Below are 16,957 nucleotides of genomic sequence, written 5' to 3' on the forward strand. Positions count from 1 at the left end.
AGCAAAACTAAGAATATTTATTTAATCTCCATGTGATTTTATCTATTTTAACTAGGGGTTGGAATGATAATAAAGGTGCATAATGTCAGCTGTACTTTGTTTGAGTTTGTAGTAATAACCTGATTTTTCAGTACAGTCCTATTAACTAAATAGCCACTGTGGAAGTGCTAGATTATATAATGTAGAAAGGGTTTTTTGTTGGGAAGGGTTTATAATAAAAAATTTACTTGCATAATACATGTCTCAGTGTAAAGCTGAGTAACTTTATTTATGATAAAGTGGGAAATCCATTTTTTAGATAATGTTGCAGAATAGCTCGTATTTGTCCATTAGTTGTAGACCTAGTGTCTTCATTAAATCACATTTTCAAAGAGCTGCATGGATCGCATTATATTCTCATCCTGTAAAAAAAGACAACATATAGCCAAAAGTCACACACCATTACAAATGTAGTTGGTAGATATCTATACTGAAATGTGGTAGAACATTTTAGTTAATTGCAACATTTTTTTTCAGCTTGTTTGGAGAAATGGTTAGCAGAAAAAAGTTGTTAATGGGTCCATGCTTAAATAAGTTTTTCCGTATATTAATGAAACCAAAACTACTCTGTCAAGAATACAATAGCATATTAAGAAAATTAGATCTGTAACATTTATGAGGTTATCAGTTTATAATCAGGATAACAGAATACATCTAGACAATAAATACTGATGGAATAGTTGTATCAAGTGTGAATCTGTGCATGTAATTGCTTGTCCTGTGCACAGTACACAGGATCCTTTTTGCAATCCTAGGGCTTCTGCCTCATAGTTAGGGATGACTAAGAAAAACAAACTGAAGTGTGCACCATTGCTGAGCCAAAATCAGTCAGTTTGACAAGTATGACCACAGCACTCTTCAGCTCCTCAGTTCAGATTTTCTGTGTTCACACTGAAAGATGGTGATTCCTTCTAAATGTTACTTCTGCTTTCTGATTGCTTTGCATTAGGTAATTTTTAAACAAAATATTCATCTTTCCAGTGGTGTATTATACCGATGCATCACTCTGTGCTCCAGATTTTATCAGCAAGCAACTCTCAGCACAGCAGTCAGCAAAAAAATATTTTTCTTTGTAAGCTTTACCTTTCAGTGTATAGAAGAAAGAGGTACTTTCAGTAGTCCATTTTTGTTTGTGCTTCTGGATCAACAATTGCTAGCACAAAACAATATATATACAAAATATAAGAGCTTATTACATGCTCATTTAGCATTTGCTGGTCTCCACTGTAATGATCCCTCTCTTTAGTACTTTCTTCAGAGATGATGTAGCCATCTTTAATTTTAATGAATAAAAAGACTGAATTATAGATTATTTTTGGATGTTTAATGAAAGATGTGCATCAAAACTCCACTTCTTAGAAAGGTTCTCTCAATAGTATTCTCCACTACTGATAAGTATGTGAGATTTCTCTACATTAATCTTCCAGTAACACGTGTTCAGTATCAATTTCCAGTTAAATTTGTCACTGTTCAGTCTAGTGGGTGATTTGCTTTGTAGAAAATGACAAGTCTGAGTAATTAACTTAATTTATGTTATGAAACATGCACAGTGGGGTTTTTTTATCTATGATTCTGTATGTCATCTCAAGTGATGCTGCTGTAAGAAATTATCTGTGTACTATTTTGTACAATAAAATAGAAGCCATGATATGTGATTTCAAAAATACACTATATAGGCTAATGCTTGAAAATTTTGTGTAGCAAAGCTACTATATTGAATTACTGAAAGTTAAAATAAGCAATCATTTTCCTCACTGCATTGCTTTGAAACATCAATAAACTAGTGAATGTCACTGATGTAAGGTTAACATTGATTTAAGTCACTTGTCATATAATTATATAATTATTATATAAAGTATAAATGTTTTTGGTACATACATAAGCATGAAGCTCAGTAAATGTGCAAGCAAAAACATGCTCTGAATCTGTGAATTGTTTTGACACTTCCTACCAATTTTATTATATGGGTATTATCATTAATGAAACTGGTAGTTTTCTAAATTCAACTCCTTATTTCTGAGTCTAGCTGTTTCTTTACAGAAGACTTTCAATGCTGCTCCCTTAGTCAGTCAAATTAGAAGTGTCTTCACAAGAAAATACAGGCTTGTCATAATATTTAGAACATGATAAGTTTTAGTAGCTGGTTTCTTTTGCCATCTTTAAAAAAAATACCAAAAAAACCCAGAAAAATCCCAGATGCTTGCATTGGAATTCTTTGGCAAGCATATCTTTTTCATTTGCCTCTTTTCTCAGTACATTTTCTACACAAACATTCATATTAGACTTGTTAAACAGTTCCTGGTTCAAGACAAAGGGAGGTGTTAGTGCATATGAAGCATTGTCCATATGAAGCACAAACTTGGATGAATGAACTTTGGCAGGCCTGACCTACCTTTAAGCCAGTTTTTCATAGGTTTGAAATGGTTCCTTTGCTGTTTTCAGGATATCCCAAACCATCAACACTGTGTATGGAAAGGGTTACTCCTGCAGAAAGCACCCGTGCCAAAGCCTTTCTCTCATTATCAGAAGGACCTGTGTCACTGGCCCTGACAGTCCCTGTGTGTGCCTTTGTCCTTTGGCTCTGTTCTTCGTGCTGCTGCTGTGATACGAGGCAATGCCCGAGTCAGACCTTTTCCCACTGGCACCAATCAGTGAAAGGAACTGGGAAGTGCTTAGCTCTTGAGGTACCCCACTCCTGTTTCTCAAGACCTAGATCTGCTCTTTGGTAATTTAAATGAAGCCAGACAGACAGCCACCACTTTCTGGGACTCAGTCTGGCATATCTGGGGCAGCATAGTCCATTTCTCCTGTGGGAGCAGAGAGACTGCTGGAATCTGGATGGCAGACTGGCATTCAAATGCATGTGGGGTAGGGAGTGCAGGGAAATGAGGCCATACACGTTCCCTGAGATAGAGGGAGGATGAGGGGAAGCACCATTCGACTCAGATCCTTCTACCCAGTGCTCAGAGAAGACAGTGCTCAAAGCCTGAATGCTTTATAATTCCCTACATAACTGTTTCAACACTTTTTGAATGGACAGGCCATTCTTTGCAATGGGACTGTGAATTAAAAGCCTTAAACCACCTGTATACCTCAGGCTGTACAGTGCCACTGCACTAATAGTTGTGCCAAACAAATGCTCAGCACAACAGCACAAATTTTTAGAAAGGCACATATGTGTAAAATGAATGTTTAAGAACACAGCAGAGTCTCTTGATGCTACAAAAAAAAAAAAAAAATCTCAGGAACATACCCCAGGAACCTGAAGTAGAACCTCTGTTCAAAGATATTTTGCTGTGTTCCTTCTTGCTTGTAAAGTACACATTGCCACATTCCCTTTAGTTATTGAAAAACAGGAGTAAAAGGGATATACTTCTGCAACTCACTAAGTTGGCTTCCAACTCAAAGTAGAGGAGAGACTGGCAAATCTTGCCTGAGATAACCTTCAAAGAAGAGGCTCCTGAAGCATTTCCCTGGCAGAACACACTTCAGGTCTATTTAAAGATTCAGACCATACCTTTTTAGATCTCATATCTATCAGAATGTTAACAAAAGGTTTTCCTGCTGCTGTGTTTTAAAAGCAGTAGCCATGTTCCTTTGTAAAATATGTAATCCTGAAAAGAGCGAAGCCACATTAACTCCTGAACTGAGTTCCTTGAAGGACTTTGATTGAAACCCAGTCACTAGTGGGGTTCTGCAGGGCTTGTCCTCAACCAATTCTCTTCATTAATGACCTGGATGCAAAACTCAAACATATACTAAGTAAATTTATGGACAGCACTAAACTAGGATAAATTCTCAATTCATTCAAGGTCAGGGAGGCCCTGCAGAGGGACCTAGACAAAATAGAGAGATGTGCAAATTATGCTGCTTAGGTTTTGCCTTTTTTCTATGTTCTCTATATTCTTCACACACATATTTGTAGCTCTGTAGTTTATTTATAAGTGACTAGTTTTTCCAGTACTTTTCTATGACCTCTCCCTAAGCAGAAAGGCAAAACAAAATCCAGCGCTCCAAGCCCCAGGAAGTACAAGGCCCCTGTCCTATCTTGGTTCTTCCTGGGAACCAAGGCTGAGAACAGCTCTGTGAGATACATTCTCATGGACAAAGTACAGCCAGTGCTGAAGCGGGGGCTCCAAATAAGGGGCTTTACCTGGGGGGGAATTGCATCACCATTTGTTCTCCTCATTGGTGCCTTTTTAAAATTATGCTAATTTTCTAAAACCTATAAAAACTACTTACTTCTGGGGAAGGTGGGCTTTTGTGGCCATCTTTCCATAACTGCTCCTCAAGGCCTTCAAATAAAGATCCCCTTTTATATTATCTCCTTACTAAAATTATCTCAAGTTTCATTTCCAGGTAACGCAATCACCAACCATATGGCAATTAACAAGGACCAGTCCTGGAATCTCCACCTGGAATGGAGCAACCCTGCTTGTGTTCCCACTGGGGAATGTGAAGCTGGAGACCTGCACTGTGGAAAGGAACCTGGGTGTCCTGGTCTATGAACAGCTGGACATGAGTCAGCAGTGCCCTGGCATCCCTGTCCTGGGGGGCATCAGTCACAGATGGCCAGATGGTCAAAGAAAGGGATTGTCCTGCTCTGCTCTCAGCTGGGGCAGCCTCACCTTGAAAATTGCAGTTTTGGGTGCCATGATATAAGAAAGACATAAAGCTTTAGAGAACATCCAAAGGAGCCTGTGAGGATGGTGAAGGCTCTGCAGGGGAAGTCATGTGAGCAGCTGCTGAGGTCACTTGGTCGCCCCAGCCTGGAGAGGAAGAGACTGAAGGGAGAGCTCACTGCAGTTACAACTTCCTCGTGAGGGGAAGAGGAGCAGAAGACACTCATCTCTTCTCTGTGGTGGCCAGTGACAGGACCTGAGGGAATGGCCTGAAGATGTATCAGGGAAGTTTATCTTGGATTTTAGGAAAAGGTTCTTCACCCAGAGCACTGGAACCCAGGGCACTGGAACAGGCTCCCCAGGGCAGTGGCCACAGCACCAAACCTAACAGGGTTCAAGAAGCATTTGGACAATGCTCTCAGGAACATGGTATGATTCTTGGGATGTTCTGCACTGGACCAGGAATTGGACTTTATCCCGATGGGTCTCTTCCAACTCAGTATATTCTATGATTCTTTGAATCCTAATCCCAAATCTCATTCCTAAAACCAAATCTCAATATTCACATGAATTACATGCTTTGAAGGACAGAAGTCTTAAAAGAAGAACAGTTCTTAATCAGCAGAGAGACAAAAATTTAGGTAGCAAGATCCTTTTTATGTCAGAAAAACCATAGCCACCATTGAAGTTAAAAGCAAGGGAAGGTGAGATAAGTCACATGATGACAATTGTAGCATTCTGTAGCATTCATTGCTTCTCCATCATGTCCCAGTTTAGAAAGCATCTCTCTCATGTGTATTCTGAATACTTAGAACAGGTAAATAAATCTAACAGACTTGACAGACTGAATTGCACTGGATAAGGAGAGCAGGTAATTCCTTACTAAAAGTATTAATTTTCTTTGTAAATGAATCATTCAACCCATCACCATGATTGCTGTCATATGCAGATTAATGTGTCATTTAACTTCCAGAAATATATAGACTTCAGCTGGGAAATGAATCTCATCTCTGTTTCTGATGACCATGCAGTGTCAGCAGAGGAAATTACTTTCACTGGTATTGAAGAAGACTGACAGGCTGGAACTATGGTCAGTGCAACAGAGCACTGCTGACAGATGAGACACTGTGCAGTGCCTGTTGCTAAGGATACACACAACAGCCACAGTTAGCAGAGCTCTTGGCTGTCTTTCATCCCCCAAAATCAGTGGATTAAAATCAAACAAAATATCGCTTACTAGATAGCTGCACTCAAAAAAGCAACTCCAGTGAATAGCTACAGATGCATATAAAAATAGACTGCTTCTAGACCATCTTTGAGCATCTAGAGATTTCTCTATTCCAAATGGTTAAAAAACAACAACAAAAAAAGCATTAAATGCATTTATCTTGATAGCCTTGTTATCATCTGTCTCTTTATTACTCTGTTCTTGATGTAGAAGATAAGAATCAATAAGCAGGGGTTATATTGCTGGTCTCTATCAGATTTGTATTAATCAGTTTGCTGGGCAATGCATCTGTGGACCACTACTATGACTTCCTGAGTTTGCCACTGTAACAAATAGTATCAGCCTTATTTGCCACATCAATTTACATAATGTAATCAGTCCTATCATATTCACTGTGTCTAATGTGATGCTTTACTATACACAACAACTTTGATATTGGGGTGTCCTGTGTAGAGCCAAGAATTGGACTCAATTAGCCTTCCAACTGAGCATATTCTATAATTCTATGAACCTCCTATCATGCCAAAGGCTAGTCATTCTTATTTTGCACTCAATCATGTTTCTTTTTCTTGTAAATTTTAACTGAAAAATTAACAGGATTTCCTTAAATTTATGAAAATGCAACTTATCTTTCTTCATATCATCTACTGGTCTGAGAATAAGCTGGCTTCTGAAGAGCAGAGGAGTGAAAACAGTCTGTAACTCCTGATTCTGTTCTCCATCCTGGTTCTAGGGGCCAGGAGCTGCTGGAAGAATTTCTTTCTTGCTGTCAAGTAATTGACAGCCACCTAGGTAGCATAAAGGCTTGTGGCTGATAATCACAATCAGTTCACACTCTTGCCTTGAGAAAACTTGTCTGGTGTTAACTGTTGCCATCCAACACTTTGCAAGCCCCTTGTACTCTCTTTTTACAAGCACATTGCAACTCACTGAGAAACTCACCCATAGATGATAAATTTTCAGGCAGTATTATTATTGCCACTACTATATGCTAGTTGTGAGAGAACTGTGTGACCCAGTATGGGCAGAATATAGAAATAAATATTTAGCTGAATGTAAATAAACCTTTTTCTACTAAGTGCAAACAATACACTATTAAAGAGAGAAAAGAGATTGATACAGCTGTTTAATAAGCAATGATACCTTGTATATAATAGCTCTTCTGTAGATTTAGGCCAAAAATTTATTTACACTGTTCAGTGTTTCTGTGTAATGGTGTACATAGATACTTTACCTTGGGAAAATGCTGTCTCTGGTATTAAGATCACCCTCACTGACACTCCCAAAATCTGTAAAGAGCTATGACAGAAATAGCCAACAGATACACATTCAGTGCTTAACATGGAATACTTACTTTCTGGCAGCTCTCAATGAATTCATCTATAGTAACTACTCCATCTTTGTTCTTGTCCATTTTCTGTATTAAAAAAAAAAAAAAGAAAAAGAAAAAAGTATGGGAACTGTGTTTGTGTGGCCAAGCTTTGGTAGCAGGAGAGCTACAGAGCTGGCTTCTGTGAGAAGCTGGCAGGAACTTCCCCCATGTGCAGCAGAGTCAATGCCAGCCAGCTCCAGGACGTGCTGCTGGCCAAGGCTGAGCCATCAGGAATGAAAACCTCTTCAGCCCTTTGTTAGATTTTCTCTCCCCTGCTCATTTGAGGGGGGAGAGTGAGAGTGAGGCTTTGGTGGGTGCCTAGCATCCATACAGGGTCAACCCACTATAGTATGTTTCTCCTCCCAAATTCCTGTGGGAAACAAGTTCTTTTCATTACTCATTTCAGTTATGTGTCAGCCTAGGAACAACCAGTACAAAAATCATAGCAAGTGGACTGGACTATGCTTAAAGAGTTTTTGTTGAAAAAACAGGGCAGGATGAGTAGGTCTGGGAAACTTGGAATGGGACCACAGAGAATAGAAAGGATTACAGAATTGGAAGGATATGTTATAACAATGAAAATTTTTATCTGTAGTGACCTACCTGGAAAAATGTTTCCACATGTTGTCTAGGTGCATCTTCTTTGAGAACAGGATAGGTGCATTTCCCCATCATATCGTATATTGCTTTCATGATATCAAGCATTTCCTGAAGAGGGAAAAATTATGTTTCTGTAATGTAATGTGCATTGTAGACACTGCTTTAACTCAGAACATATTTTTTTTTTTTTAGGATTTGCATTTTAGAATACAATTTTGGAATTCCCCTGTTGGGTTTTTTTTTTTTTTTTGACTGAACAGCTTCAAGAAGAAACTACTTAATTCCTAGAAATTCTATCATCTGATTTCAGCTTTCATAGATGTATGAGTTCAATTTTAAATTATTTATGATATGTGCAAGTTAATGGATTGTGGGAAGAACCTCCCAATATCTTATGAATAAAATAAAAGGGAAAATAAGTTCTGTAACAGCAAGTGAATGGCCAAATCACATCACCTTCTTACAACTTAATTTTCCTAAAGAAAATGAAAATACCCATGCACCACCTGCATTTAGGCAGAGTCCTCATTTTATATCAGAATCTTTGAATTTTGAGTGGCTTGTGAAAATTTTAATAATTATAAAAACAAGTAATCTGTAGTATGCCAAGAAATTACTATATACATTACTCTTTTAAAATGAACCTGAAGTATTTTCTAAAAGTGCAAAATTATAAGTGTAATTTATATATTTGCATAAACCCCACTTAAAAAAAGCCTCCATATATTTTGATGAAATTCTTATTAGTCCCACTTATTTTAAGTATGAGTTTGAATACTTGCAGAATAAAAGATATAGGAATCTTTCTTTATAAACCCTGTTTCAAGTAAAAATTATTAGAAGTAGATTAAAAAAATAAATAACAATTATTGCCCACATAATTAATTCATTTTTGTCTAAATATCCTACCAATCTATGGGCAAATACATAGGCATAAATTGAAGCCAACTATTTCTGTACCTGTTATGCTCAGAAACATAATTTCTGAAGAATTCTGAATTTTTGCAATTTGTGTAAAGATTTTCCCTTTTCAGTGTTCATCTATGCCTTTAAAATGAGACAATTACTTTAGTCTTTAGCATGTCTAGCTTCGTAATATCTGATAATTTGTTAACACATTCAATTTGCCACTGAAACCATTCTTCTCTGAATGCAGGACTTAGCTAACTACCTTTACTTTCAGTGACTACAGTAAGAAGTAGACCTTACCTCTTTAGTTATATATCCATCCTTATTTATATCATACAAATTGAAAGCCCAGTTCAGTTTCTCCTGTACTGTCCCTCGGAGTAAAATTGAGAGACCCATAACAAAATCCTAAATAGACAAAAGGTCTTGGTCAGTTTGGAAATGAGAAGTTTTCCTCAAAAACTCAGAAATCCAGAATAATGCATTTGTCAGAAGTATGAAAAGATGTGTTGTTTCAATTTTTTTTGCTTCACTGTGAGTACTAATGATTTCTGGATTAACAATCTAGGCACTATTTCCTACACTCATAATTAATAAGTAAATAGAGTAATTTTCTATAAAGTAAACATAATTTTCTGTTAGTGGTTGTATCCTCTGAAAAGCCTAATGTCTCACATAAGAAGTCCCCATTGAATGCCAGGAAAAAGCCACCCCCATGGTTTAATGGTCCAAGAAAAGCTCAAAAGGTAGTTAGATTAATCTAAGCACAGGAGACCAATTTGGGAAGAACTATGTACTAAGGAACATTAAATTCTTGTTAAATCTGTACCTTGTTAAAGTGGAATATGTGGTTCCCAGATCACTTAGACCAATCTGCTGCATCAATATTTCAAACTTCATTTATGATACTGCACACCCCAATTCTTCTTACTTTTATTTGAAGTATGATAGGGAATAATAAATATATTACATGTCCACATACCATTTTAATGTTTTTGTGACCCACCAATGCTCTATTGCTACAGAGCTACTCCACAGAAATGAATCAGAAGGCTTTTGAGATTATATATATATAATTATATTTTTGAGATTTATATGTAGTATGTGGTTATAGATTTTTTTGTTACATAATAATAATGATGCTGATGCTTGTGCTCTGTTTGACAGCACAAACCTCATTTACATTTAGTGAGCATCATCCAGACTGGAGAAAATATCACCTCCCATCATCTCTCTTCTGTATTTCTCAGAATGTTAATATTTTCTAAACAATAGCTTTTTTTTTCCTAACCATTTCCTCCACCTCTTTTCATTTGATAGGCATATGAACCCATAAATTTGTGAAATTGCCTTCATAATAGGTTGAGCAGAATATGGCAAGTATGTACTTTTAAATGTGTCTTTCTACATTGCTCGCAATGACATACAGGAAGTGTTAGAGTAACATTAGAGACAATAAAAGCTAAGATATTTCTTATTTGCACCAGCAATGTTTGCATTTTGTCTAATGCAGGAACAATGGAAAAGACTGCACTGAGGTTAGACATAAATTTAAAAGGTCTGGTGTACCACAAAGTCAAATAAATATACATGAAGTATACACAGATAGCATGGACTGAGGTGGTCTAGTAGGCACAGACATCTCTTCTGACAGCTTCAGTCTTTTTAACAATTCAATTGACATGCTCTGGATTTTCTTAGTCTATCAAAAATTCTGCCATATTGATATATGTGCCCTTTGGGGTAAATGGATACATGAATCTTGAAAGAATTTTGCTCATCTTGTCTACATCTCAATGAGTAATTGAGGGTCACAGGGTTAAATCTCCAAACAGTTCTTTAACAATGTACTATTAAACATTAAAATGTTCAAGAAATTCAGAACATATTTGATCACATTACAGCATTAGCAATTAACCTTTTTAATTCAGTATCATGTCTTTAAATCTTTTCTGCACAGTTTTACATTCTTGATGTAACTTCTCCTTTAGTCCTTTGTGAAGGTCCCCAGTTGCATTATTTTCTTAGATTATACATAAGAATTGTGAATTTATTTTTATTTTGGCACGGCAACATTTTTAAAAATTTATTTTATCTAAAATAAATCAGTTTTTCTTTTCTTGTTCAATTCTCTTTGCTCCTTTCTGTGATGCACCACTTGTGTTAGCTGGCTTCCCAGAATAATTTCTACCTCTATTTCCAAGGCTACCCTTCTATCATTGGTTTTTAAAAAACTCCTTGACTTTATGTTGTTTTTCATGGGATTGGGTGCTCTTAAAAAGCAGAAACAACTCAAAAACCTTCCGGGTATGGGCTCAAAACATTGCAGCAGTGAGTCATCTCCTTCCATATCGCATCAATATGTTTTGGGATCACACATAGTTCAGGTGCATTGCCTTTGTCTGTGTGTTGTGCAGGAGTCATCTCAGTAACAATAGAAAGGATTTTTCATAATAAGTTGTGATGAGCTGGATAAGGACCAGCTAGGATAGGATGTCTTTTCTACATACTTACTTCCAAACAACTGAAAAACTGATGTAATAGAATCACACAGAAATAGAGTATCAGATTCAGTGGATATAGGCTAAATCCACAGGGTACTTTGGGCTAGAGCCTTGAACAGGAAAATGCTCTGCACGGTGGAATGCAATGTGTGTGTCAGGAGCAGTGCAGCCATTCCAGCTGTTAAACCAATAATCCAGTGCAGAAAGCCATGGTAAAGCAGCAGTGCAGAGGGAAGCAGCTAAACTCAGGGAGCAGCTGCCCATCTTTATGCATGTAACCAACAACTCGGTGATGCACAAATCAGTCACACTATTTAGCAAAAAGCATCACTACAAGTCCCCATTACATGTCTAAACCAGGATGGAAAAAATCATCCGGGTGTTTTAATACTGATTAGAGCACCCACATGCTGTTTTATGTCCTGGTTTAGACATGTAATTTCTAGGGAGAGAGGAATTCTACTGTTAGAACACTTTTTTTTATAAGAAAATTTCACCATACTCGGTTATATACATCCTCTGAAAATGCTGTCACTGCCCACTAACAAAGGAGCCTAAAACAGGAAGTCTGGGCTGAGACACAACTCTAGGTTGGGCCTTCCTTCAGTCTGTGATAATGAAGTTAGAAACATTTTTCTGAAGTTAGAAAAGTCTCTGCCTTGGCACTTGCCTTTATTTCTCTCCACAGTTTCCTGTTTGTAACTTGCCAGTTTCCTGCAGAGCATGCTAATACCTTTAAGACCTCCTTCTGTGCCTAATTTTGATTCTTCAAGAAAGGGGGATGTCTCACTGAAGGGTTGCAAAGTGCAGCATCATTGCACGTGTACCAGAGCTTCTGTGTACTCAGAGCCTGCTGACATTTCTGTTCTGCACTGTAGAGAATGTCTGGTTGTGGTCTGGGATGAACTTGTGTTTGTGTGGGTTTTTTCAGCAGTGATTAATTATCTCCTAGCAAGGTTGTTGATGACTTTCTGATTGCTTTATCTCTCAGTAAATCTTGGGGGATAATTAGTTCATTAATAAATTAATTAACAAGCTTATTACTGTGCTGTCTCAAATCCATAGGAAAGTTTAAAACTATTCCACCTGGTTATGTGTTCCTTTATGTCTTTTACAAGGCCAGAAGTAGGTATGCAGGGACCTTAATCGAGTTTTAAATTTAGATTTTAGGATTTTGAAAAGGAATCAAGTGATGTCACAGAAGTGGTGGAGTCCTGGTGCATGTAAAACGAAGGTCACAGAGAAGGAACTGCTCCTAAAAGGAAATGCATTTCTTTGTAGCTACTTTAAATCACATGGTGTTAAAATGCTTATGAGATCACCACTATATTAAGAAAAATGAGCTCATTTCCTACATGACGTGGACAAACCTTTGTGTGTTGAACCCACAGAATCATGCTTGTGAACCTCATGAAATTCAATGAGGCCAAGTTCAAAGTGGTGCACCTGGATCTGGGCAATCCAGAGCTGAAATACAGGCTGGGCAGAGAATGGATTTAGAGCAGCCCTGAGCAAAAGAACTTGGCCATATTGGTTGATGACAAACTCAGCACAAACTAGCAATGTGTGCTTGCAGCCCAGAAAGCCAAGCAGGACTTGGGCTGTATCAAAAGAAATGTGACCAGAAGGTCAAGGAAAGTGATTCTGTCCCTCTCCTGTGCCCTCATGAGACCCCACCTGGAATACTGCATCCAGCTCAGGGGCCAAATGCCATGGACCTGCTGGAACAAGTCCAGAGGACTGGAGCACCTCTGCTATGAAGACAGGCTGAGAGTTGGGCCTGTTCAGCCTGGAGAAGAGAAGACTCCAGGGACCTTAGAGCACCTCCCATTACCTAAAGAGGGCCTACAAGAGAGCTGGGGAGGGACTCTGCACACGGATAAGTAGGAACAGGACAAGGGGAAATGGCTTTAAACTGACAGAGAGTAGGTTTCAATGAGTGATAGGAAATTCTTCACTGTGAGGATGGTGAGGCATTGGAAAAGGTTTCCCAGAGAAGCTGTGAATGCCCTATCCCTGAAAGTGTCTAAGGTTGGATGGGGCTTCAAGCAGCCAGATCTAGTGGGAGGTGTCCCTGCCCATGGCAGGGGAGTTGGAATGAGATGATCTTCAAAGTCACTTCCAATCCAAGGCACTCTATGATTCTATGACTTATTTAACTGCTGGCTTCATAACACCGCCCTAGGCACTACTTTTATTATTCGTTAAATATGAAGTTGTGTTTGATCTTAAGAACTGTACTCATCTACGGAAGTGAGTTAACATGCTTGCTAATTTATTAACCAATATAAGTTTGGTTTTGATTAAATATGACAGAAATCTTTAAACATCTCCATTGTGTTTGGGCACAGCACTGTGCTTTAAGGCACTAAGAATTTGTGTGATTATTGAATGACTTTCATCAAGGAGACATTTAGAATAACCTTAATCTGCATCTACAACAGATGAAGGATACTGATTTGGATATTTTCATATGTGCAATGAGCTTCACTTTGACAATATATCTAAAGTTAATTAGCCTCCATTTTTCTGACTAAATAGCTTTGAAGCCAGATCTTCATTTTGACTCAGTGACAATATACATGCAGCAAATGAAAACCTTGCTTTTATATCTGTCTCTGTCTAATGGAAAAAAGAACTTCACTAACATGCCCAAAGAGCCCTCCGATAGTTGTGTCACTAGGTCTTCGAAAACTCTGTCATATTAAAACAAAACTAGTTCACAAAGCTAATGAAATAAACTAGTCTCAAAATTAATACAATCATGGGATAAGAAGAGATAAGTTCAAGCACCTAATTTTATAAGTTTGGTTTTTATGCTACATAAATCCTTCACTTAGAGATCCTGGCTCAGTATCAAAGAGCACACAGATTTAGGGATGACAAAACTCTAAGGACACAATCTCACCAAGAAATGTCAGTCGAGGTGTGCATTTAAGTTGTGATCCAAACTTTCATTGTTGGTGCTTGAAAATTTGAGAAAAAAAGAGCAAAAAGCTAAAGCAAATTTTCTTTTTTTGGAGCTGCAACTCCAGCTACCACTGCTTCATGGGAAATAGAGAGTGAAACACACATAAAAAAAATAAATTTTATCAACAAAAGAATTTTGCTGCCATTTCAGATTTTGATAATCATTTTTTACACAGAAGATAGCCAGAGTGTTTTCATCATAGATAATGATATTAAATTGTATTTACTCCTACATTTTGATACAGAAAGTACTTTGGAAAGAATGATTATTCTTTTCTTCAAACTATTAAACTACTCCCTCTACCTTTTGAGCTGTCTACTTTTGCTGTTTTTCTAATGGAAATTAGAAAACTAATATAAAGATTGGAATAGACAGAAAATGGCACAGCTGCACTTAGGATTGCAAGGAGCAGGAAAAAAATGAGATTATTGTATTTTGCACATTTCAAAATACCTTCTTCCACATTTTGCAGCTATTTTCATTTGATTAGAACAAAAAGCCCCATACATTTTTAACTTCAGGAAGATCCTTTTAGAATGGCCATCATGCAGTTTGTAAGTATAATGTTGCTACAAGGACACAGAAGCAAGAGTCTTTTGACAGCAGTAGAGTTATGCTGGATTCAAATCAGTGCAAATAATATAAAAGTCGGGATCACTCATGTCTGCCTTGATATTGAACAAAAGTTCAGTACCTCTGCTTTTATTTTCCTGATTTATTTTATTCCAAAGCCCTTTTTTCGTGCACAAACCTGCACATTGAGATAATCAAAGTGCTCCAAATCTAGTACATTTCTTAAGACTTTCTGCCTGAAATACAAGTGTCAACAAATTGACCTGAAAAGGTACAAAAGATTTTTTTCATTCCCATTCTTTTTAACGATAATTGCAGAAATACTTTCCAACTACTCATTCTAAAAATAAAATTTTTCTCAATGTACCCACTGTTGCTGTAATAGAAAGAGGGGAAGTTTATGTTAGATATACAAAAGAAATTCTTTACTGGGAGGGTAGTGAAGGCACCGGCAGAGGCTGCCCAGAGAAGTTGTGGATCCCACATCCTTGGAAGTGCTCAAGGCCAGGCTGGATGAGGCAACTTGGTCTACTGGGAAGTGTCCCTGTCCATGGCAAGGGTTTTGGAAATGGGTGATCTTTAAGATCCTTTCCAATGCAAACCATTCTATGATTCTGTGATTAGATCAGAAGAATCCTTGCATATTTAGCCTAAATACAGCAGAGATGAATTAATCCTCCATGCCTGCTCCTAGTTTCATAAAGATTCAATTGACTACATCTGCCTGGAAAAAGGTATATAGGGTTCATGGGTTTTTTAAAATAAATGCAAATAATGATAAAACCAAATCTGATTATAATCTTAGTTTAGAGTATAGATTTCTGATCACAGTGCACTTGATTGGCAAGTCTTCTTCCTATTACATCAATTAATTATTTTTATTTTAAAAAATCTGTATGACCTCACAACACCATTCAGTAAAATAAATCATAAAAGCATGTACAGGACATTTCAATAAATTTGGAGTGCATTTATCACAATCCAATCAAAAGTTGTAAGGAAAAAATTAGTTCTTTATAATCAAAACCAAAGAAAACATGACAAAACAAACATATCCTTTTTTGCAAATGAACAGTTTTTTTGGTTTTTTTTAATTCTATATCTTAAAATATTATCTACTTTGCAGTATTTTGTACACCCTGTTCTCATCTCCATTATTGCAGTAAGGTCTCTTTTCTTCCATTTATATTGCATGGATGACATCAGCCTTACCAGGGAAAGACGAGATTAGGAAAATATTTTGGAAGTTAAATGGAGGAAGAACAAACTTCCAACTCTTGTCCTTTTAAAAACATTTGCTTTAAAGACTTTTTCTAGAACTTTCTGGAAACTAAGCATGAAAAATCCGATTTTGGCTGAGTCATCCCCATAATATTAGTTGTAGTTCAGAGATCTCATCTTGCAAAGGCAGAGAGGAAGAACTATTTTAGGTAACTTGTGTATAAATTGGGTTACCTTTTAAATTGACAGATTTTAAAAAATATTATGTAGTAGCACAGTCTGAGTTACCATTATGGAATATATACAACAGTAAAGTAATGACTTTTGTTATTACATTGGAAAAACTTGAAACTTGAGTCACATCAGCTAAATTTTCCCTAATGTGAGCCAGCCACCGAACTGGACTTCATTACAAGGAACGACAACGTATTCAATTTTATAGAAATGAGCAATGGCATCACTTACCTCAAAACTTACAGATCCATTGTGATCAGTGTCAAATGCATTAAACAGAAAATGTGCATATGTTGTGGAATCTAAAATTTAAAGCAGAAAAAAATTCACAGTAAGTACATCTTATTTAATAAAATTTAATTCCATTAAAACTTTTTGATACTGAAATATATTTTGATACCAAAATTTCATAGCAATATTAGATTTTCAATGGAATTTAAAATTCCTTTCTGGCAGGAGAGGAGGGATAAGTTGTAAGTGCATAGAAGCCAAAAATGAAAAATTCTGTTCTGGAATGTCTCTATTCATTTTTATTCTTGTGTTTGCTAATCACTGATACTTGAGCAAATAGCAAAGACGACATATTATTGTACTCTGAAACAACCTGTTTTAACAGGAACAGACTGTGACAGGGATCCATCTCATATGCTCACAGTGAAGAATGTGCTCATTTGCTCCTGGTAA

At 37.0% G+C, this 16,957-nt stretch overlaps 1 protein-coding gene across 10 annotated transcripts in view; it reads right to left on the minus strand.

Moving 5' to 3' along the window:
- Positions 1–243: 243 nt before the first annotated feature.
- The window catches only part of KCNIP4 (potassium voltage-gated channel interacting protein 4), a 384,348-nt gene continuing 367,634 nt past the window's right edge, over positions 244–16,957 (minus strand). For all 10 annotated transcript variants that reach the window (XM_021554440.4, XM_021554439.4, XM_021554445.4 and 7 more), the window contains 5 exons: positions 16,505–16,575; positions 9,071–9,178; positions 7,865–7,969; positions 7,244–7,306; positions 244–401 (listed from right to left, as the gene is read on the minus strand). In XM_021554440.4, coding sequence (XP_021410115.1) covers positions 354–401; positions 7,244–7,306; positions 7,865–7,969; positions 9,071–9,178; positions 16,505–16,575 — 395 coding nt within the window. In that variant the 3' untranslated portion in view covers positions 244–353. The remainder of the gene's footprint in view (positions 402–7,243; positions 7,307–7,864; positions 7,970–9,070; positions 9,179–16,504; positions 16,576–16,957) is intronic.

This window comes from Lonchura striata, chromosome 4 (genome assembly GCF_050655825.1).
Source record: "Lonchura striata isolate lonStrDom1 chromosome 4, ASM5065582v1, whole genome shotgun sequence".
Taxonomy (NCBI): Eukaryota; Metazoa; Chordata; class Aves; order Passeriformes; family Estrildidae; genus Lonchura; species Lonchura striata.